Below are 21167 nucleotides of genomic sequence, written 5' to 3'. Positions count from 1 at the left end.
CCTATTAGGCAGGCCAGCTGAGCTCTTCTACTCCAAAAAACTATAAAACCAAAGAGTCAATCCAAGCCAATGCATATTCAGTTTTTGCCTCCGCATCAGCAGTAATCTCCCAGAAATGCAGCAAATGGTGAGCAAATATTTGGGGAACCTCAGTCAGGATTTATTACAATAATTTCTTACCCATTTCAGTTTGTTTTTATATCGCTGGCTTTGTTGGCCAGTGTGGCAGCCGGACCTGCAGTTAATCCCGCTTTGTTTCCGTCAGGATCACCTTTTGGTTTCTATCCAGGTTCTGCTGCTCCATTTGCCGCCGCCTATGCAGGTGCTCCTTTTGCTGGTGCACCTTGGGTTAGTCCCTTAGGTGCTCCTTTGGGTGCTTCTCCTCTGGCCATTTCCAGCAGCCAGCGCTTGGACTACTTCAATCAATTTAATGCCGCCTTTGCTCCGACTGCTCCTGGTCGCATCCTGGCTGCTAATCCATTCTCAGCGGCTGGCCCTCGTTTCATTCAACCAACTCGTTTTATTGCTGCTGGAGTGCCGGCACAATTTTTTGTTTAAAAATCACAAATCTTTACTTTTTTAAATGTTAAACTTATAAATAAATGTAAAAGTTGGTTGACCACAAAAACTGTCACGATGAACTTTTTCTTAACTGGCTGGGTGCCAAGTATAGTAACTATACATATATCTTCATAAAAAATTGGATCCTTGAAATTTTGAAAATTATACAATATTTTAAACATTTTTTATATTTATTAAATATATATCGATTATTTAATTTACCATGTAGTGTGTTTAAAATGATTATTTCATAAAAAGTTTTAAAACTGATATTAAGCACAATCATATCTATATTTATTACCATAACGTGCAATATTTTAACGTTAAAGTAAGTAATCTTATTTATACAAAAGTATTCGTTATAAAAGTTTTATATATTTTCATGGGAAAATACAAATAATTTCATTTGGTATTGATAAATTATCACAATAGATTAAAGGTACGCACACCTCTACATAATATCCTTTTTTTGATCAAACGATCACCAGACACCCTTGTAGCCATAACCATAGTTATATGTGGGATAGTAGTAGGGATAGGTGTACTGATAGGTGGAGGCATAGGGATAATTATAGGCGGGATACGAGGGATAGCCTCCGCTGTACTTTATATAGGTGTTCGGATAAGTGGCCACCGTGGTCTGGGGCACATAGACTCGATTCCAGTTCCGGGTGACAAACTGATGACTGGTGGCCACGGGAATCACACGGGCAGCCGGAATCGCTGCAGGATATGCCGGAATCACTCCAGTTGTGGCAGTTGCTAAGCTGGCTTGGGACAGTACCAGTCCCAGCAGCAAGTAGCCCAACATGGTGCCTAGAACCTGGAATATTATGTTTAGTTAAGTTATATTTTAGGTAATGTTTTCGTTAAGGATACTTACGATCTTCATGATGTGGCGGTATTGTTTGGGTTTACTACCTGGGCCTCTCGATCACTGGCCACTGTCCACTCGTAACTCATCGGAGTGTCTTTTATAGCAGACCCCAGATTGGATTTGACTTTCAAATGCAGTTACCCTTTTACGGATGACCAACCATTTTTGGGCCACCCACTCGTCCAAGGGCAGATTTGCATTCCCAAAGAAGAGAAGGTTTTTATTTTTATATATAAATATCTTTATAGGGATGACGCAAGCGGAATTTGCAACCAGACAAAGGCTTCAAGCCATTTAATTATGCTGCAATTCATTGATCGAACCCATTGATAAAAACAACTGGGTAAATAGAGATATTCCTGGTGAGATATTTCGGTTGGCTATATAAATAGATCAGAAGTTGAGAGACCACCAAGAAGTAAAGATGAAGCTACAGTTGGCACTGGTCTTATTTGGCATTACATTGGCCTTGGGCCAGATTATTCCCCGAGGCAGCTGGTGTCCTGTGCCAATCTCTCCGAGATTGCCAAGGCTCGTGGGAGCTGTTCGACTGATCATCATCCATCACACGGTCACAGCGTCCTGCTTCAATCCTCAGCAGTGCTTGTTGGCATTGAGGCAAATTCGAGCGGATCATCTGCGCAGGAAGTTCAGGGATATAGGCTATAACTTCCTGATCGGCGGCGATGGTCGGATCTACGAAGGCTTGGGTTTCGGCATCCGCGGCGAACATGCTCCCAACTATAATAGTCAGTCCATTGGCATTGCTTTCATTGGCAATTTCCAGAGTGAGTTATTAGTAGCTTGTTCGTAGAATGAATATAAATTAATGTTTTCCCTTTTCTAGGTGGACTACCTCCTCCCCAGATGCTGCAAGCTGCCCGTACCCTCATCCAAATTGGTGTCCAGCGCCGCCAGGTTCTGCCCAATTATACTCTTGTGGGACATTGTCAGACCAAAGCCACAGCTTGTCCGGGAAAACACCTCCTAGAAGAGCTCAAAAAGTGGCCGCGCTGGCAGCCAAAACCTTAGGTTTCCAAAGGAATACGAAAGATATTATAGAATATTATAAGAACATACAAAATTTTAAATGGTGAAAGGACCCTTAATTCTTTCCTTAAATATTCAAGTTTTCAATCTCGTATAGAAAAGTGGATATAAATAATATTAACCTAATATTTAGTAATTCTGTAAAAAAAATTTATTATAATAAAACTACGAATTCAAAAAACTTGAATGAACAATAATTTATCAGTGTATATATTGTTTTGGGGATTTCCCTTTTAACATTCCTCTAATTATTTATCTATGGCTTACAAATAATTAAAATATTTCTAAGTGGTAGATTTTTTATTAAGAACCTCACTTCATTTCAACCTTATATCAATGAAAATTACAACTGTTAATTAAATCACTAATAAATTGAAAATTATATTTCCAAACTAAGGTAGATTTAGATAATTTGAGTTCATTTTTTCTTTATATCCATAGGTACATTAAATAGCTGAGGTGACTAAAATTAATTTTAGAAAAAATTTAATTTAAAGACTATAAGTAATGGACTTAGTTTTGCCTCCAGTGGGGCCAGGTTTTGATCTCGTTGTAGAGTGCATCACCGGGGCAGGAGGTGGCCTTGGTCTGACGGTGGCCAAGCAGAGTGTAGTTCTCCTTGAGGTATCCACGCTGCTTGGCCAGCTCGATCAGATCCTTGGCGTTCTGGAGCATTTGGGCGGAGGGTGCATTGCTCTCGAAGTTGCCAATGAAGACGATGCCAATGCTCTTGCGGTTATAGTTCGGAGCATGTGATCCCTGGAGTCCAAAGCCACGACCCTCGTACACCTTTCCATCGCCGGCCACAATAAAGTTGTAGCCAATGTCGCTGAAACTCCTGCGACCCTTGTGATCCGACTGGATGTTCTTGATCATGCGCTTGCACTGCTCGGAAGTGGTGCATCCGTTGGGATTGTCGGAATGATGGATGATCACATAGTCCACGGCACCGGAAATCCTCGAAGGGGATCGAGCAGCCACTGCACCCCAACTGCTGCGGGGCTCAATCTGCAAGGCATCGGCGGAGAGAGCTGATCGGGAAAGATACTGTGATTAGCTAATCAGGTTTAGGAATGAGACAAGATTGATTGATTACCCAAAGAGAAGGGCGCCAGAGCAGCCACAAGCTTAATTGCCATTGATGTGTTCATCGTTTTGAGATTGGGGATTCTATAAAATTTTCTGGCTTACGGAGGCTGCTTAAATAGGAAATGAAGATTTCGAAGGGAATCGAAACGTTAGATACCCTTTAAAGGTTCAGAACGTTATGGGAAAACAGCGAAGAACAAAAATAACCCGTATACGTTTACCTAATTGCTTAAAAATTATTCAATCAGTTGTAAAACTATAAGATAAATATGTACTATAAAGATTAAATTTAATTTAGTATAGAGGTGGTATGCTAGAGGAAAAAAATATCAGAAAACTATTAGTTATTTTTAATAACGATATGTCAAACATATAAACTTTCTAAAGTAAACACTGTGACATACTCCTCAAAGTAATATAATACCTTTGTATAGGGTGAGTAAGCACCGATTGCGGTGAAGAACCTGCTGGGGAATCACTTGCGCCCCCAGAGATAAGAAACTGCTCCCGGAGACCCCGAACACACGCTCACGCTATACACAAAAACGTTGGTTTTGGTTACATTATTATATTTAAATAAACTAAATAAAACAACATATTCCAAATAGTTATACGAAACGTTAGTTCTCTATGTTCTTTCGTTTTTTGGCAATGAGTTGTTTCTTAGTTGCCTTGGGCTGAGGTTTTGTTTTGCGTTTTTTGGGTATCGTTTCGGTTTGTTTCTGTGAAAGCACCTCCGCTTGTTTTACACTCGCCTTGATCTGGAGCTTTTCCATTAACGTTAGTGGTCGATCGGTGACCAAATCCTCTTGTTTTTTATGCACCATGGCTTGGTTGGCCACGCGTTTCTTCAGCGCCGCCTTCTGACCCTTTTCCTTCTGCTGCCGATTACGCAAACTGTTCAGTGCATTTTTGTAATTAACCGCATGCTGGATCTCAATGTCCGGTGAAACGCTGATCTCTTCGCCCAATCCTTTGCCCACATCGCTCAGAAGTTTCTTGAATGCAACCTGTTCTTGTTCGGTGAGCAGGGTGACAGCGGTACCCTTCCTCCCAGCTCGAGCCGTTCGACCCACTCGATGGATGTGGGTCTTGATGTGGCGAGGCACCTCGTATGAGAGTACAACATCTATGTCCGCCACATCAATACCACGCGCCAAGGCATCTGAGCAGATTAGTCCATTTATTTTGCCAGCTGCGAAGTCCTTAAGGGCATGCTTTCGGGCGTGAGCCGAAAGGTTACCCGACAACTCGGCCACCTTTGTGGTGGTACGACCAAAAAGCGATGTCATCACGAAAGTCAGGCGACTGGCCTGGTCTGTGCTGTTGGTGAAGCAGAGGAACCGCTTCCACTGGTACTTCTCCACCAGAGCAAACAGGGTCAGCGGTTTCAGTCGCAGCTCCGTCACACAGAACTGTTCGGTTAACTCTGCCGGTGTTGTGTATTTGCCTACAAATTGTCCTTGATCTGGATTTGTTTCCGGATTGGTATCTTCACCATTTACATCCTTTATCACGGGCATGGTAAAGACGGTGGTGAACAGACGCGGCTGGAAGAGCCGTAGGTTCTGAAGTTTCTCCGGATCCTGGGACAGCGTGGCCGAGAATAGAAGCTTATGTGGCTGCTTGCCAAAACTGGACTGAAGTTCTGCATAGCATAGAGGTGCTTGAGTGCCGGCCAGCAACTGATCCGTGGTCTCTTTGACATGGCTGTCCAGGTGATAAAGCCAGTTCTGGAAAACGGCGTCCATTATCCTATCGGCCTCGTCAATGATCAGGAATTTGAGGTTCTTTAGGCAAAAGCCTTTGGTGGCATGTAGATGGTCCACCAAGCGACCTAAAATAAGAATAAATTTTTTATAAGAAAATTAAGGGCTTGGCTTTTGAACTCACCTGGAGTTGTGACCACAATGTCCACTTTGGAATAGTATTTTCCCTTGTACAGCTCCACCAGCTTCTCCTGCTCATCTTCCAATTTGTGTTGCTTTGACAGTAGGCAAACCTCCAGCTCCGTTTTGCTGCACAGCGCACTGATGACCCGGTAAACTTGTAGGGCCAACTCGGCCACGGGTAGAACAATCAAAGCTCGAACTTTGCACTCCACACGTTGCGATAAGAGCTGCACAATTGGTATGGCAAAGGCCAGGGTTTTTCCACTGCCCGTGGGAGCAGATACACAAATGTCACGGGGGCGAAAAGGGGCTGGCTTGGCATGTGCCTCCAGGATCCAGGGGATGACCTGCCGTTGGACAGGAAACAGTCGCTTGATCTTCATCTGCTTAAGAGCCAAGCAGGTGGTCTTTTCCAAGTAGTCCAGCTGATCAATGGCCTCTGAAGCGGGAATCTCCTCCTCGGGCTGAAGGATACCACCTTCGATGATCGTGGGATGAGCAAGCCAACTGGGCAGCTGCATCTCCACCTTTTTCTTCTTGGCCGCCGTACCATCGTCACCAAGAACTTGAAAGTCATTGGAGGGCACATCCAGTTCCTCAACTACCTCTTGGGGTTTTTCAAGTTCTTCCACGGGTTCCTCCTTGGTTTGGGTTTCTGCTTCCTCTGGAGCAGCATCTTCTTGGACGGGTGCTTCTATAACTTCACTTTCTTTGTGTTTCCTCTTGCGTTTCGCAGCCTTTTGGAGCAATTTCTGAAGGATTTCATCCTCGTTGTTGGTGGTATCTTCGGTTCCAGTTTTGGGCTTCTTTAAATCCTCTGTATATCTGGGGATGTAAATGTTATTTATCATTGTTGTTATTATATGCCACCTAACTTACCTGTTTACAGTGAATAATTCCATTACTAAGGCTGTTTTTATTCAATAAAACGAGAACAAATAAATGCACGTGTTGTCGAAAGATTGTTTACGTTTTTACAATCAGTGTGACCATTCAGCCATTTCGGGCTGTGCCCCAAAGGCAGGGTTGCCATATGTATTTCTGAAAAAGGCGCGTTAGATTTAAATAATAGGATTTATCTTAAATTACAATTTTAATTTTTTTTTATAAGACATTTTGATTATAGATACAGTTGATATTTTTATATAGCTATTTTTTAGGGTATGTGCCAAAAATGTTTGTAAATTACAAACTCATTGAGGTGAAAATACTTTTGATAATAAGAACATCTAAAAAAAGCGTAAAAAAACACTCGTACTTTAATTATTCAATAATATACATATAAATAAAAAATTTAATTATTATACAAATAAAATTCACTTTAAGCTGAAACAATAATTTGTACTGGAAATTATTTTTGTTGCCAGGGTATTTATAACTCCTCCCTTGTCTCTTCCTCCCCTCATATTAATTATTCCCAATTTTATATTCCAGTTTTTTTGAATAATTAACATTGTTCCCATAACCGCAAGCAGAATAATTGTCAACGGAAATGAAAACAATATTAGTTCATATTCCAGTTTGCAAGGGGTTTTGTAGTTTCCCTTAGATCGTTTTACGAAATGCGTTGATGCGTATGCAAAATGCTTCCATCCAGATGGGTTTCTTTGGGGATTTTTATGCCAGTCAGTGATTCATAATTGACCCAGAGATTGTCCCCACGTGAGCGGTAGATGCAAAAATATACGGCGAATAAAATAAATGATTATGGGCATACCCAAAACCGGTTAAAAGGTTTTTACATGCTCCACTAAAAACAGAATCTGCAAAATAATGAAATTTAGTCATCTGGATACATGCTAATAAAGTGAAATAATTGACGAACTTTTTGGAAATTCTTTAGTAATATCTAAACCACAAAAGGTTGACACTTTTTGTGACCAAATATTTCAGAGATTTGTATTGCCATTTCCGTTCGTAAAAGTGCATTTTTAAATAGCTCCATTAATCATACGACGGTCGTTTCAATTCGAATCAGTTCAGTGGCAGTTGAACACCTGTTACAGAGGGTGCCACACTCCCACATTGTGTGTCAGAACTTAAAAATAGTAGTAGTACTTGGCCCACTGCAGCCGGAGTTTGAACCCTCCCTGTAAAATTAATAAAGAATCTAAATAAATAAACAAATAATTTGGAATTGACTTTACAAACATTTATTACAATCTTGTTGATCAGTAGCCATTGAACTATCATGGAATAAAAAAAATCACGCCCTCGACACAAGTCGAACCATATAGTATTTAAAGTTATTAATTCACCCAGTGATTGTTATTCAAATATTCTTTTCTTTACCCAACTTTCGTTTAAAGCGCTCATAAATTTTAATCTTCTTCGAATTGGAAATATACTGTGGGATAATTAGCTGACGTTCTGCTTATATTGTTAACTTTTATAAATTATAATATTCTTCTTAATTGGGAAATATACATTCACTTGGAAAAATTGATTTATGCCTCAGACGTTTTGCTGAGAATGTTTACGATCGACATCTAAATTATAATTAATATTTTATGATTTAGACTTTTTCGACAACGTTTACAATAATAGTTATCATAAAAAGGTTTATATTATTGTGGTGTTCGCAAGACTTTTAAATATTCATGGGAAACTCGGAAAGACGATGAACTTAACATCAGAATCTTCTTGAGCTCCTTGATCGACTTTCAAAACTTTCAGGTTCTTCCAATTGGCACATGTGGCGGATTAAAATATCAAAACTGGATTTTAGGTTATGAAGCACGTTTGCGGATATGAAAGCTGTCCATATAATGGCTATTGTAAGGCAAAAGACTCATTGTTCGGTTCTTTTGGGCGAATCCAATGACAGAACGGGTTTTTTCAGATAAATTCGGTTCCGTTTTTAGTTTTGAACTCCCCTGACAAAGTTTGACTTTGTAGGCGCAAGTGACAATGAAACCCAGAATCGACCTTATCTCGATGTTCCATTAGCCTTTATCAGTTCGATCTAATTGAATTCTCCCACACCTTCTTTTACTCTCTCCCTAACGTAACTGTCTTCGCCTTATCATTCTTCCGGCAAAAATCGTGGTTGTTTTTACTTGCACTTGTTTAAACATTGTTTTCGTTCAGCAGTTACTATAAACTTAATTAAGAACTTTGGAGCTCGAAATAGGGGGAAAACTCGTCTTACTGCGAGATATTACGTAGGGTTTTTAGTACATTTTAAAATTGTTTGTTGCTTTATGCAATAAACGTGTAGATGCTCTGCGGTTTTTTCTAACATGTTTTTTGCAATATATTTTTTGTTAATAGAAAACTAATTATGTATGCATACGGTGGGATCAGTGAACTTTGAATACTAAATTATTCAATGATATCCAAAAAGATATGACTAATATGTGAAGTATTATTAAAACTATTTTTATCTAACTTGTAATTTGCGGTACAAAATGAGTCAATATTTAAGTCATCATTTGTCAAGCAAGTAATTGGAATATGTGTTCTTATGTGTTATAATGTTTGTCAATGATCAAAATACCATTTAAGAGCTAAATATTTAAATATATGACTTTATGATTTTTTCGAATCGCCTAACATATCATTTTTATTTAAAACTATTTTAGTAATTTTCTTCGAAAACTTAATGCGATAATCGTGGGTTTTATAAATACTTAAAAACGAAAAACTGAAATCGAGCCAATGGTAATAAAACCCATGACAATTCCATAATCGTGGCCTTTTTGGGATTTTCCAGCTCACTTGAAATATTTATTATCGTATACTTTATGTTATGTTGAATGTGCAAAATTAAAGAAGTTTTTCTATGATTCATGTGGTTTTTTGATTATTCTTATGTTTTGCCGGTTAAAAAATTGCAGAACATTTAATTTCCCCCACTTATGTGTTATAATGTTTATCAATGATCAAAATACCATTTAAGATCTAAATAACTTAAATTATAATTTCAATTTAAAACCTTTTCTAAGTAATTATCTTCGAATACTTAATGTGAAAATCGTGACTCTTATAAATACTTAAAAACGAAAACCTAAAATCGCGCCAATGGTAATAAAACCCATGACAATTCCATAATCGTGGCCGTTTTGGGATTTTACAGCTCACTTGAAATATTTATTATCGTATATTCTATGCTAAGTTGGCAGTTGATTGAGCAAAATTGAAATCGTTTTTCATTGATTATTATTATTTGGATTATTCTTATGTTTGCCGGTTAAAAAATTCCAGAACATTTTATTTCCCCCACCTGAACGTACGTAACCGGTAAAAGCAAAATCAGAAATCAGAAAATCAAACAAAACAAACCCGAGATAAAAACAAAAGAGATAATAATAACATCGACACCTGTCGGCGATCTCCGCTGGGAAGTGAGAAAGAGAGGGAGCGAGAACTCGTCTATGACTCGATACTCAGAGCCCGCCGATCGCCTTATAACGGTAGGACATAAAAGCGCCGGACTTCATTTACAAACGTTCCGCGGTCGACTTAACACGCTCGCGAATCGGTAACGCTGCTCAGTAAAAATCGCGAAAAGTTCAAAAATCGGCGAAAAAGTTTAAGGCAAAAGACTCGGGTTTACTGCTTAAAGTTTTCGTTTATCCTAAATTAGTTTCGCGTTTAAGGATATAAAATACCAAAAACAAAAAAACATGTTGAAATTTATACTGGCCGTATTATTTCTCGTTGTCTCGTAAGTGAAGAGCCGTTATAAAAAAACAAAACATCTCTAAAATCTCAAAATAAAATAAAAAATGTCCTGTACATTTTTATATTTTACTGGGGTTACATTTTAAAGCCCAATTAACATTTTGTTGCAATTTTTTACAAATAGATTGTTTTGATAAAAGTTTTAGTTCTGAATTAGTTAAACTTTTTAGTTAATTTTAAGTGAAGTGTCAAAATTATAATTTTCAATATAAAGATTAAAGGTTGGAAGTCCTATAATCAATGTTTTATTTTCTAACTTTAAATTTTACCATCTTTTTTTAAATAACAAATGACTGATAAAATTGTTAAGGGATATAACAAAAACTAATATTTATTTATACCTAACAAAATAAATAAATGGTTCAAGTAGCATTTAATTTTTAAACGAATTTTAACATGTAAAATTTTGTAATTATAATTTTTAAACTAGTATTTTTAGGCCACACTGTTTTAAAGCAGCTAAAATAGCACTCAGAAATTGCCAAAAAAAACTGTTCCAATTTGCCTTGGCATGCCTCAAGCTGCCAAACAAAGCGAATTTGGCTCAAAGAAAGCTACAATTGTGTGTTTAATCTGGACTGGCCTTGGCCAGCCAATAGGCAATTGATATAAATGACTGGCCAAGATCATAAAATAGTATATAATATTTAAAAGTAAATACAAATAGTCGTAACATTTGTCAATTTTGAATGTCACTTGATTAGCAGTGGATGGCAAAGAGGGGGGATTTTCGAAGAAGATTAAGCAACATTATTCGATTAACACATTACCATATCATTTCAGATGTCTGGGCAGTCCGGTGAGCCAAACGCGTCGATTCCCCAACGACTTTCTCTGGGGCGTCGGATCATCTTCATACCAAATCGAGGGGGGCTGGAACGCCGATGACAAGGGGGAATCGATCTGGGACTTTCTCACCCACACACATCCCGAGAAAATAGCCGATCAATCAAATGGTGATATATCGGCGGACAGCTATCATCAGGTAAGCGGAGAAAATCTACTCACGTCGCTATTGGTTAATCAATAATGGAAAATCGGTAATAGTAGTATTCAAAATAAGTCGTCGGCTCGTTTGGCATCGCAATTTGATTGGAAGTTATGCAAAGAGTTCAAGATCTCCAGTCGACTTGCTGAGGTAATCGACTGGAAAATATGTGAGCAGTTTGCAATTGATGCACTCTGATGGCTATTACTTACAGAGCTAATTACGTGATAATATCTATAGCTTTTGACGCTGATCAGAGGAGATGGATTTAAAAAGTGCTTTTAAGAGACAAAAGAAATCAAAAGTTAAGATCGAGTTCTGATAAAGGAGATGGATTTAAAGAAGTGGTCTGTGCTCTTAAGAGTCAAAAGAAATCAAAACTTAAGATCTAGTTCTAGTGCTTTTTTTAAAGAATTCAGTGATCTTCTTAAATTCTTTCAGTTTTAAAGAAATCTCCTTTTTAAGCCGGAACTCAAGGCATTTGGAATCAAGACACTTGGTTATTTTTTAATAACCGTTCATTATTTCTTAAGACAGGTTTATCTTTTACTCGCCCATTAAAAATTATAGAGGTTCTAAAACCAAGTCTTAGCCATTAAATTTAAAATACCCAATAGATCGAGTTCTGAAAGCTCTCTGGCTTCTGCAAAGCGCTTCTCAGAGATAACAAGATAATCTGCAGTTTTGCCCCCAATTAATTCGATGCCAAGATCATTGTCCAATTATGTTTTAATAACATGACTTCAAGCAATAACCATAATTCAAGTGACCATTTCAATAGGCCATAATATCATCCTCAAGTGTGGACATGCAATGCGATTCCCATTACGGGTCGTAAAGTGATTTGCATAGTTCTGACCACAAAACCATTAGCGAAGAGTCGCATAAATCATGAACAGCAGGCCTTTGGCATGGGGACACCTGTTTCGATTTCGGTTTGATTAACTACTACTCTGTACTGATAATCAACTTGTCTCCATCTGGGACTTTCAGCACTTTACATTTGCACCATTTGTCCGGTCAATTGATTAATGACGCTCGATCCGTGCTGAATTAATGATCTTCCAACAATAAACCAACTTAAAGGGCACTATAAGTAGGGCGTGACTTGCTCATAGACCTGAAACGGAACTGGAGTATATTAACTGAAAGACAGATGAAAATATGTTGACATATTCTAACAGATAAACTATCTGGTTAGACCTGATAAAAACCTTAAATAACCTGTATCAGTGCTATTTATTTATAATGCTTTTGTCCCATTTTTCCACGAGACAGATATGAATAAGACAGATATGAATAAGACAGATATGAATAAGACAGATATGAATAACTTATCTTTTCATATCAGTTTATAACTCGGCACACTTTTCATAATGATATAAGACTTTAGCATTGTAGTAAAAACTCAATTATGTATATGAATATAAAACTCATCTCAAAATTTTCAAAGTGCAAATGTATAAGAATTATAGATCATATAGATTTTAAGATCTGTTTATTGAATATGAAAAATCGTTCTTATTTCCTTTTTCCTACTATTAATTTTAAGAACAACCCTTGATTATTAGAACTTACGATAGCCTATGATTAGCATGTAATAAAAATCCCGACCTCCGTCCAAGATTCTCCGTAGTACCTATTCTATAAAGAATTCGCATTGAGAATATCAAATTGAAATACAAAGTTGCAATGATAAATCAGTGCCGCATGTCGACTGTGTTGGAGTGAACATTAATCGTGTCATAATTCGCCTGCTAATGCCAATCAATAAGCCAACCGATTTTCTTACGGGTGCCAACTGTTGCATTTGCGTCAGGTGTTGAACTTTTTTCCTTTTTTTTGTTTTAGTTTTTTATTTATTGCCAGCCTATCGGCTTGTTATTGTTGTCAGCGGCGGCAGGTGATTTAATAAATGGATTAAATAGAGTTGGACAGACAGCTAAAACGCCCCCCTTTCATATGCAATGCTCGCAGATCGCAATTCAAATGGTTGTTTTTCAATTCAAAGTCACATAATTAGCAGCCGTCTGAGCCAAATCCAAAGCCAAAGTCAGAGCTCCGGGCCAAGTTGTGACAATGACCATTGGGCGTGTCGCCAATGTCCGACCAACTGGTTTTCCATTCTCATTTTGGGTTTTTCGGATATTTGGCCTGACATTCTTGGCATCGTTTCAAAGAAAACCGAAACAGTTCGCCCAGCAAACACAAACAAGTCACAAATGCTGCAGTCTAGTTTTCCGACATTTAAAGTGTTCATTTGCAGGTTTAATTATTTGTCTGCATTTCAATTTAAAAGGCAATTGGACATTAATGTCATTGCTTTGATTTGTCTATATCAATTATCAAATTGGGTTTATGAGTTTCGATTGGGCTTAGTGTTCTTACAAGACTAGTTACTAGTCTTTAACTATTTTGACAGCTTGTCTTGTCATTAAATGGTTAAATGAATTGACACGCTTTACGATTTATGACAACAATTTATTAAATCAAATAATGAAGTCAGGGGAAATATTACATTAAATCCAGCTATGGGCGTCAAGATCAGACTAAGCTGTTTTTAATAAACATTAAGCTTAAAGGGGATTTTTTTTTACAACTGTAGATAGGCAGATAAAATGATAACTATGTTTATTATCGAAAAATACTCATTGAAAAAGGGGTCTATAAAATGAATCGAAATGTTTAAGGTTTATTGACTTTATTCTTAACATTTATAAAGACTATAAGCCTTTTAGGTTTTTAAAATATGTATACGAGTATAAAATAATAATAATAATACTAATTTTAAATTTTAAAATATTATAGATATTTATAATAATCCCCTTTCTTTTCAGTGGAAACGAGATGTTCAAATGGTAAAGGAGTTGCATGCAGGCACATATCGTTTTTCCCTGTCCTGGGCCCGAATAATGCCCGGTGGTTATATGAATCACGTCAGCACGGCGGGCATTAAGTACTACTCCAACCTGATCGACGAACTGCTCCGATACAATATTACCCCGATGGTAACGATCTATCACTGGGAACTGCCGCAAAAGATCCAAGAGATGGGCGGCTGGACGAATCCTGAGATAATACCGCTTTTCAAAGATTACGCTCGTCTGGTTCTGGAAATGTATGGCGATAGAGTGAAATTGTGGACCACAATCAACGAGCCATGGCATGTGTGCGAGCACGCCTATGGGGTAGACTATATGGCACCATCGTATAATAACCCAGGCATTCCCGCCTATCTATGTGGTCACAATTTGCTGAAGGCCCACGCTGAGGTGGTGCACATGTATCGGGAACTCTTCCAGTCGCGTCAAGGTGGTCGCATTGGCATTACCTTAGACACATCCTGGCCAGAGCCCAAGGACCCAAATTCTGCCGAGGATCGCGAAGCCTCCGAGCGAGCCATGCAGTTCTATGTGGGCTGGTTTGGCCATCCCATCTTCTCCAAGCACGGCAACTATCCCAAGGTGATGATCGAGCGGATTAGGAATCTTAGCAAGGAGCAGGGCTTTGGAGTACGATCCAGACTGCCTGAGTTCACCACGGAGGAGATCCATCGCATCCGAGGCACCTCGGATTTCTTCGGCATCAATTCGTACACCAGCAACCTGGTCATATCAAATGGACATAACAATACCGGCAAGTTCCCGATTCCCTCTTTCAACCATGATATGGGTGTTGTGGAGAGCCAGGAGGGCGTCGACTGGCCTGGTTCGGGATCCGTTTGGCTTAAGGTGAGTTGGGAAAGGTAAAGTGTATTCTAGGGACCTAACGATCTATTACAATTTTCAGTCCTAATATACGAACATTAATTTCTAGATTTATCAGTAAAAAATAGAGAAATTACTTAGGAAATATGATACTGAAAATCGAACAGTTCCAAAGGATTGAAAATCTTATAAAGCTTACAATACGACATTACTTTTCTTTAAAGAAATTTTTGATCACCCTTGTAAAATATAAGGTCTAGTGTTGAACGTTTAAGCTTAGTGTTTCATTTGGTTTTTCCTGTACTTAAAAAGTTCTATAGATTTGTTAGATCACAGAATAATTGTATTAGTAAGTCAGGAAAATGTTTATCTTTATATGTGGGTTCGAATGACTTGTGATAAAATTTGCTTGGGGTTCCAATATTTTTTTTTTATCGCTTTAAAAGGTCTTTAGTAGAGACTCTCTACGTTTTCTAGTTCCCTAGATACATCTCTTTAAATGCTTTTAAGATCCCAAAGTATTTGTATTAGGAAGTCAGGAAAATATTCCACCTTGTGCTGGCCACAATTTCACAAAAGAAGCATATTTGCTTCGTCTCCCCAACTTCAATTATCTTTCGCTTAGTCGGCTAAATTGATTGTGGTTCACCCTCTGGCGACGAGTGATGGCAAATCCCTCACGTCCAGGATGAGGTGGTGTAATTAACTCGGTGGAGTATCTGGGGTAACTTGAGGGTTGACTTATCCCCACTTACTGTTTGAATTATGGTTTGCCGAGTAAACTAGTTAGCCAGGAATCAAAAGAGGGTGACTTTCGCTCAGGTGGCGCGTACAGGTGAATGAACTCTATTAACTGGGGGTTGTACCCCGTTTCTCCTCTCTGTTCTTGCAGTCCTATCCCAAGGGAATGTACAATCTGTTGAAGTGGATACACAAGGAGTACAATGGACCCGAGATAATTGTCACGGAGAATGGCGTCAGTGATCGTGGTGGTCTGGAGGATTACGCTCGTGTGGATTACTATAACCAATATCTCTCGGCTGTGCTGGATGCCATTGAGGATGGTGTGAATGTCAGTGGTTATATCGCCTGGAGTCTGATGGACAGCTATGAGTGGAAGGCTGGCTTCACGGAGAAGTTTGGTCTCTATCACGTGGACTTCAACTCGCCGGAACGCACAAGAACTCCCAAGATTTCGGCGCGTGTCTTTGCCCAGATGTGTAAGACCAACACCATCGACTGGAGCTACAGACCCAAGCTCGATGAGGAGCAGCAACTGGTGGCCATGGCTCAGTTGCCGGCCGAGGATCGAGTGGCCAGAACTAGTGGTGCTAGTGGAGCCGTCAGTTGGAGTCTAACAGGTCTTCTTCTCCTGGCCCTGTTCAAATAAGCGATAAGACGAGAGGAAGAGCCTTGCCATACTCAACTTGTCGCATTGTCAAGTATTGATTGCTACTCGTAGCCATAAGTTTGTCTAACCATCATTGTAATATATTATTTAAATTTAATACATATTACATATGTACCTATAGATGTTGTAATTTGTAATTAGGTTTAAAGACTCGAAACTGAATAAAACCTTTTTGTGATATTAAAATCAAGTTTTTGGAGTGTATGGGGGAAAATCCCAATGTAATTTGATTATTAATTCGTATTTAAGTTCAGAAAACTTTTAAATGAATATGTAAATTCTAAACAATTTACTTAAATTTTTATTCAAGATCACATAATAAAAATCCCCTAATATCAATAAGTATGTTAAACGCGCTGAAACTTTTGCTTTTTTGAAAGACTTCTATATAACACACAATATGTTGTTTATTATAAATTATAATAATATTTTTTAACATTCAAAGGTAATCTGATAACCTCGTAAGCTAATAAGTAAAAAGAGGTCTCAAATTCTACTAAAAGCTATATAGATCTTTTGTACCAGTGCGTCAATGTTGATCTGGAAACCTTGAAAGATCTTCTGAATTCGGAATTCGAGAACTTCCATTCACTGCTTGGTTCATTCAGATGCTAATAGAGCTCTCTTAAAGGTTTCTCTGGTTCTCCATCTATGTAGTTCGATCCATAGTGACACTTACAAGTAGTAAATTCATTGAGCTGTCCTCCATCATTTCCGCAAGTAAATCAAATGGGTAACCAACAAAAGATCCAATGATCTGTGATCTTTTTGCGCCACAATGAGCCCCGATGTAGGGGTATTATATCATAGCGATGAGGTCGGCCAGGGGGCTAATTGTAGGGAAGTCTGTGTGTGCACATTGGTCCAGCATGAATCGGAATATTAAAATCCCTAAGCTAATGACTCTGATTAAATCACTCGCTTATGCATATGAAGGTATATTCTTTGCATGATCACAAACATCCGCCTGGCCTTAGTTCAGTTAAGATACTTTCAAAACGGAATCGAAAGCGATACGGGATCTTATGAACCCGGTACATAGATATATTTGCATGTTTGTTTCCCCCCCAGAACCAGTTACCTTTCATTTTGGGTAATGTTTTATTTTTTTCTACTTTTATTTACACTTATTTTTTATATATGCATTTAGCTGGATTTATTGTTTCAGTTTGCTCAAGTCACACGAAAACTGTTGAATAAATTAAGCAATTTTTGCTGTTTGTAGGAAACATTGAAATGCCAATGCCAGGAGGTGAAAGGTGGGGGCAGTGCTTCTGGAGGGAGGGGCTCGTCTAGAGTCTGGTCTCGACCCAACTGGCGTGCTCCCAGCTTCGATTTTGCACCTGTTTGAGTCACGAGCCGTCGCCGGGCATATTCATAATTCATCAGCCCAGCGTCTGGAGCTGCTGGCAACTGAAGATTACGTATAGAATAGCACTAAGGGTTCGTATCTAAAGGGTACACACTTATATACAAAATAATAGCCAAGGGGGGCTTAGAGAAGCTTTACAAATGAATTATTCATCGAGAACATTAATTTCATGTTCTAGACAAATTTAAGACATCAAACGGTATATTACACGTGTTCTTAAGTGGATAGTTAAAAATATAGAAGACAAATATAACAAGGAAGAACGCTATAGTCGAGTACCTCGACTATCAGATACCCGTTACTCAGCTAAATGGACCTAAGGGAAATGGAGACATGCAAGCAGCAAAGCGAGATTGAAATGCGCCACCTATCGGCGGTAGACAGATTTAATCGATATGGGCGTTGGAGTGGGCGTGGCAAATTTTTTTTTGGGTCAATCGATAGGTATTGACGAGACCAATACAGTTCAGTTCAAATTTTTTATCTAGCATGAAAATTGTGGGCGCCACAGGCTTGGGCGGTTTGTGGGCGTTAGAGTGGGCGTGGCATATCTGCGTTACAAACTTGCGCTGCGCACAAGGCTACGGATTCTAAATATGAGATCCCAGTTCTCTATCCTTGATAGTTTCCGAGATATCCACGTTCATATTTACGATTGTTTGAAGTTTGTGGGCGGTTTGTGGGCGTAAAAGTGGGCGTGGCAAACTTTTTTTTTATCAATCGATAGGTATTGATGAGAACAATACATTTCAGTTAAAATTTTTATTCTATCATCAAAACTGTATGAGCCACAGTTTTGGGCGGTTTGTGGGCGTTCGAGTGGGCGTGGCACTCTACTGAAACAAACTTGCGCTGCGTAAGAAGCTCAGAAATCTGCACGCCAAATCTCAATAGCCTAGCTCTCATAGTTTCCGAGATCTCAGCGTTCATCCGGACAGACAGACGGACAGACGGACAGACGGACAGACGGACAGACGGACAGACGGACAGACGGACAGACGGACATGGCTAGATCGACTCGGCTAGTGATCCTGATCAAGAATATATATACTTTATGGTGTCGGAAACGCTTCCTTCTGCCTGTTACATACTTTCCGACGAATCTAGTATACCCTTTTACTCTACGAGTAACGGGTATAATAAAGTTTATGTCATTATTTTTAGAAATCAATACTAAACTAGATAAGAATTATAGGTACTTATTAAATGTGTATCAATATATAAATACACAAAAAGTTTTAATTTATTTCGGATTTTTAAAATTGAAAAGCAATGTTAATATTATAAAACTGTAGCCGTGTAAAAACACGTGTTCTCATATGTATAGTATACAAATATAGTAGACAAATATAATATAGTTGATGTCATTATGTTTAAGAATCAATACAAAACTAGATTGGAATAATAGGGACTTATTTAATGTGGATCAATAGGTAAGTACACAAAAAGTTTTAATTTATTTCTGATTTTTAATATTAAAGAGTAATGTTATTATTATAAAACTCTAGCCGGAACAAAAATAATTTAACGAGTTTATTTTAGACCCCAAGCATAACGTCAAACATTCAATAGTTATTTTAAAAGCAATGTATGATTAATGAGACCTAATGGGCAGTCGAGACCAAGAGAATATCAATCACAAAACAAAAGATCCGTTTCAATTTTTGAGACACCCCTTTTCCCCTTTATAGACAGTCTCCATTAAACACCCCTCCGCCCAAAACCACAATAAAGCAATAAAGCCTAACATGTTGAACAAAGCAAGTGTAGCCAAAAAAACTCAGTAAAAACAACAAACAAACTAACATGCCAAACAAACTGAGTGGGGAAAAACATTCCGGAGTTGGATGTTCTCAACTGTTTTTCCACTTTTCTGTTGTGTTTTTTTTCACCGATGAAATTTTACAAGGCATTGCATCAGCCAAAGTTTAGTTGAGTTCAAGTAGTTACGTTGCACGAACTTCGCGAAATTGAAACATGTGATTTATGCACGTGGTTTTGTTCTCTTGGAAAGGTCAGAGCGTGAGTAATATGAATAAATCTGGATTTATTAAATACAGATCACGACCTTGACAAAGATTAATTGCAGATAAAATTTAATAATATAACACAGATATTACGCATTTCGGTAAGTGTACTCCACATTAGCTATAAACATATAATAATATAACACAGATATAACGCATTATTTTCGTTAAGTGTACATGTGGAAGACAGATAGTTACGTTTTTTTTTTAGGTGTATTTTGCATCTTTAAATAAATAATGCATATCGTATCGTATATCGTAGGCATAGACCGTATAACCGATTCATAAACGGTAAAGCGATTTATATGGTTCGTGTATTGGGTAAAAATCATTATATTTATAGCATACTTATGGACTGCTGGGTGCTACCTTCTGTTGGAACTCCAAAATTAATTAATAATAAATTAAATAATAAAGAAACTAATTAATATTAAATTAATTAACAATAAATTAATCAATAAATTTGTTATTTTAAACATTTGTAAAGATACCCCTAATTTATTAATAAAATTCACTGAAAAGTTTGTCCAACTTAAGGATTAAAAAGGTTGTGGTTAATATTATTTACTTATGGGCTGCTGGTTGCTACCTTGAGTTGGAACTCCAAAATTAATTAATAATAAATTAGTTAATAGTTTTATTTAATTAAAACGTTTGTATATATACCCCTTATTTATAAATTAAATTCCAACTTAAGGATTAAAAAAGTTGTGGTTAATTTTGTCTAGTCACGTTATTTTTCCTGAATGAAACGTGCTCAGAATGCGGTTCCATATGCGGTTAGAAAGGGGCTGCTCTCTTCCCTTATCAGCATGCTGGATTAACCCGCTGCGCCATTTATCAAACAATTCATAGAGCTCAATGCACTTATTGAAAATTAATACGGCCTAAGACCCACCATAGTGCAAAAATCAGCACACATGCTTTCCCCCGATCACCACCCTCTGGTTTTTGCCCTCACATTAATCCCGCGAACAAGGCATTTAAAAGGGAACACTGCAGCTAGACAAACATCTGTCCAGGATGTGCATGGTGGCCTGGCCAAAGGATTAAATAACAATAAGTGATAAACTAAATTACAAATCTTGGTTCGCTTCGAATTGGTTTAGGTTCATCAGCATCAATTCGAAGAGAATTTAATAGAGACAAATTATTTTCCAATAGCAACAAAGGGCAATCAAGTTAACAATGTGTACACAGATTTCTGCGGCTCCGTGATTAATTCGATTACAATTTTTACACCGAAGCAGAAATTTAATGGAGAATGCGGGTATCCGCACTAAACATGGTCCTAAAAAAATATATAAAGCTTATAAATATGTTGAAAACATTCTTCTCAAAAATAAAAATATGAAACTAATTTTTATATTACAAAAATATGTAGTTTTGTTTAAACATTCCACTAATATATGATTTTCTGAACTTGATTGACTCTATTTTACCCCCTATACATTTCGATGTAACACTGCCATTACAACTCAGCACCAATTGAGTTAACCCTTTGAAA

General features: G+C 37.9%; 6 protein-coding genes across 6 annotated transcripts; 3 read left to right on the top strand and 3 right to left on the bottom strand.

Moving 5' to 3' along the window:
* The first annotated feature begins 115 nt into the window (after nucleotides 1–115).
* Nucleotides 116–558, top strand: LOC119555311. Its single transcript, XM_037866633.1, has 2 exons — nucleotides 116–127; nucleotides 190–558. The coding sequence occupies exons 1-2, from the start codon at nucleotides 116–118 to the stop codon at nucleotides 556–558; spliced, it is 381 nt and encodes a 126-aa protein (XP_037722561.1).
* A 275-nt stretch (nucleotides 559–833) lies between these two features.
* Nucleotides 834–1581, bottom strand: LOC119552589. Its single transcript, XM_037862223.1, has 2 exons — nucleotides 1445–1581; nucleotides 834–1384 (listed from the first exon to the last, which is right to left on the bottom strand). Exons 1-2 carry the CDS (start codon nucleotides 1451–1453, stop codon nucleotides 1043–1045), a joined length of 351 nt encoding a protein of 116 aa, XP_037718151.1. The 5' UTR covers nucleotides 1454–1581; the 3' UTR covers nucleotides 834–1042.
* A 275-nt stretch (nucleotides 1582–1856) lies between these two features.
* On the top strand, nucleotides 1857–2603 carry LOC119552588 (peptidoglycan-recognition protein SB2). Its single transcript, XM_037862222.1, has 2 exons — nucleotides 1857–2226; nucleotides 2286–2603. The coding sequence occupies exons 1-2, from the start codon at nucleotides 1863–1865 to the stop codon at nucleotides 2468–2470; spliced, it is 549 nt and encodes a 182-aa protein (XP_037718150.1). The 5' UTR covers nucleotides 1857–1862; the 3' UTR covers nucleotides 2471–2603.
* A 241-nt stretch (nucleotides 2604–2844) lies between these two features.
* LOC119552587 (peptidoglycan-recognition protein SB1) lies at nucleotides 2845–3663 on the bottom strand. The gene is made up of 2 exons (XM_037862221.1): nucleotides 3585–3663; nucleotides 2845–3519 (listed from the first exon to the last, which is right to left on the bottom strand). The coding sequence occupies exons 1-2, from the start codon at nucleotides 3637–3639 to the stop codon at nucleotides 3002–3004; spliced, it is 573 nt and encodes a 190-aa protein (XP_037718149.1). The 5' UTR covers nucleotides 3640–3663; the 3' UTR covers nucleotides 2845–3001.
* A 485-nt stretch (nucleotides 3664–4148) lies between these two features.
* On the bottom strand, nucleotides 4149–6472 carry LOC119552585 (probable ATP-dependent RNA helicase Dbp73D). Its single transcript, XM_037862219.1, has 3 exons — nucleotides 6349–6472; nucleotides 5471–6294; nucleotides 4149–5414 (listed from the first exon to the last, which is right to left on the bottom strand). The coding sequence occupies exons 1-3, from the start codon at nucleotides 6369–6371 to the stop codon at nucleotides 4198–4200; spliced, it is 2064 nt and encodes a 687-aa protein (XP_037718147.1). The 5' UTR covers nucleotides 6372–6472; the 3' UTR covers nucleotides 4149–4197.
* Nucleotides 6473–9926: 3454 nt separating this feature from the next.
* LOC119552586 (myrosinase 1) lies at nucleotides 9927–16447 on the top strand. The gene is made up of 4 exons (XM_037862220.1): nucleotides 9927–10138; nucleotides 10939–11140; nucleotides 13981–14874; nucleotides 15743–16447. The coding sequence occupies exons 1-4, from the start codon at nucleotides 10098–10100 to the stop codon at nucleotides 16238–16240; spliced, it is 1635 nt and encodes a 544-aa protein (XP_037718148.1). The 5' UTR covers nucleotides 9927–10097; the 3' UTR covers nucleotides 16241–16447.
* Nucleotides 16448–21167: the final 4720 nt, after the last annotated feature.

The sequence above is a fragment of the Drosophila subpulchrella genome, chromosome 3L (genome assembly GCF_014743375.2).
Source record: "Drosophila subpulchrella strain 33 F10 #4 breed RU33 chromosome 3L, RU_Dsub_v1.1 Primary Assembly, whole genome shotgun sequence".
Lineage (NCBI taxonomy): Eukaryota > Metazoa > Arthropoda > Insecta > Diptera > Drosophilidae > Drosophila > Drosophila subpulchrella.
This window is presented reverse-complemented; position numbering and strand designations above follow the sequence as displayed.

Bases quoted from the DNA above. Each gene is read 5' to 3' on its own strand.
- LOC119552585 (XM_037862219.1), bottom strand. From the start codon at position 6,371: ATGGAATTATTCACTGTAAACAG. The intron at 6,295-6,348 runs GTAAGTTAGGTG...TTACATCCCCAG, and splicing joins GAATTATTCACTGTAAACAG to ATATACAGAGGATTTAAAGA. The intron at 5,415-5,470 runs GTGAGTTCAAAA...TTCTTATTTTAG, and splicing joins CATTGTGGTCACAACTCCAG to GTCGCTTGGTGGACCATCTA.
- LOC119552587 (XM_037862221.1), bottom strand. From the start codon at position 3,639: ATGAACACATCAATGGCAATTAAGCTTGTGGCTGCTCTGGCGCCCTTC. The intron at 3,520-3,584 runs GTAATCAATCAA...TTTCCCGATCAG, and splicing joins TCTGGCGCCCTTCTCTTTGG to CTCTCTCCGCCGATGCCTTG.
- LOC119552588 (XM_037862222.1), top strand. From the start codon at position 1,863: ATGAAGCTACAGTTGGCACTGGTCTTATTTGGCATTACATTGGCCTTG. The intron at 2,227-2,285 runs GTGAGTTATTAG...TCCCTTTTCTAG, and splicing joins TTTCATTGGCAATTTCCAGA to GTGGACTACCTCCTCCCCAG.
- LOC119552586 (XM_037862220.1), top strand. From the start codon at position 10,098: ATGTTGAAATTTATACTGGCCGTATTATTTCTCGTTGTCTC. The intron at 11,141-13,980 runs GTAAGCGGAGAA...CTTTCTTTTCAG, and splicing joins CGGCGGACAGCTATCATCAG to TGGAAACGAGATGTTCAAAT. The intron at 14,875-15,742 runs GTGAGTTGGGAA...CTGTTCTTGCAG, and splicing joins CGGGATCCGTTTGGCTTAAG to TCCTATCCCAAGGGAATGTA.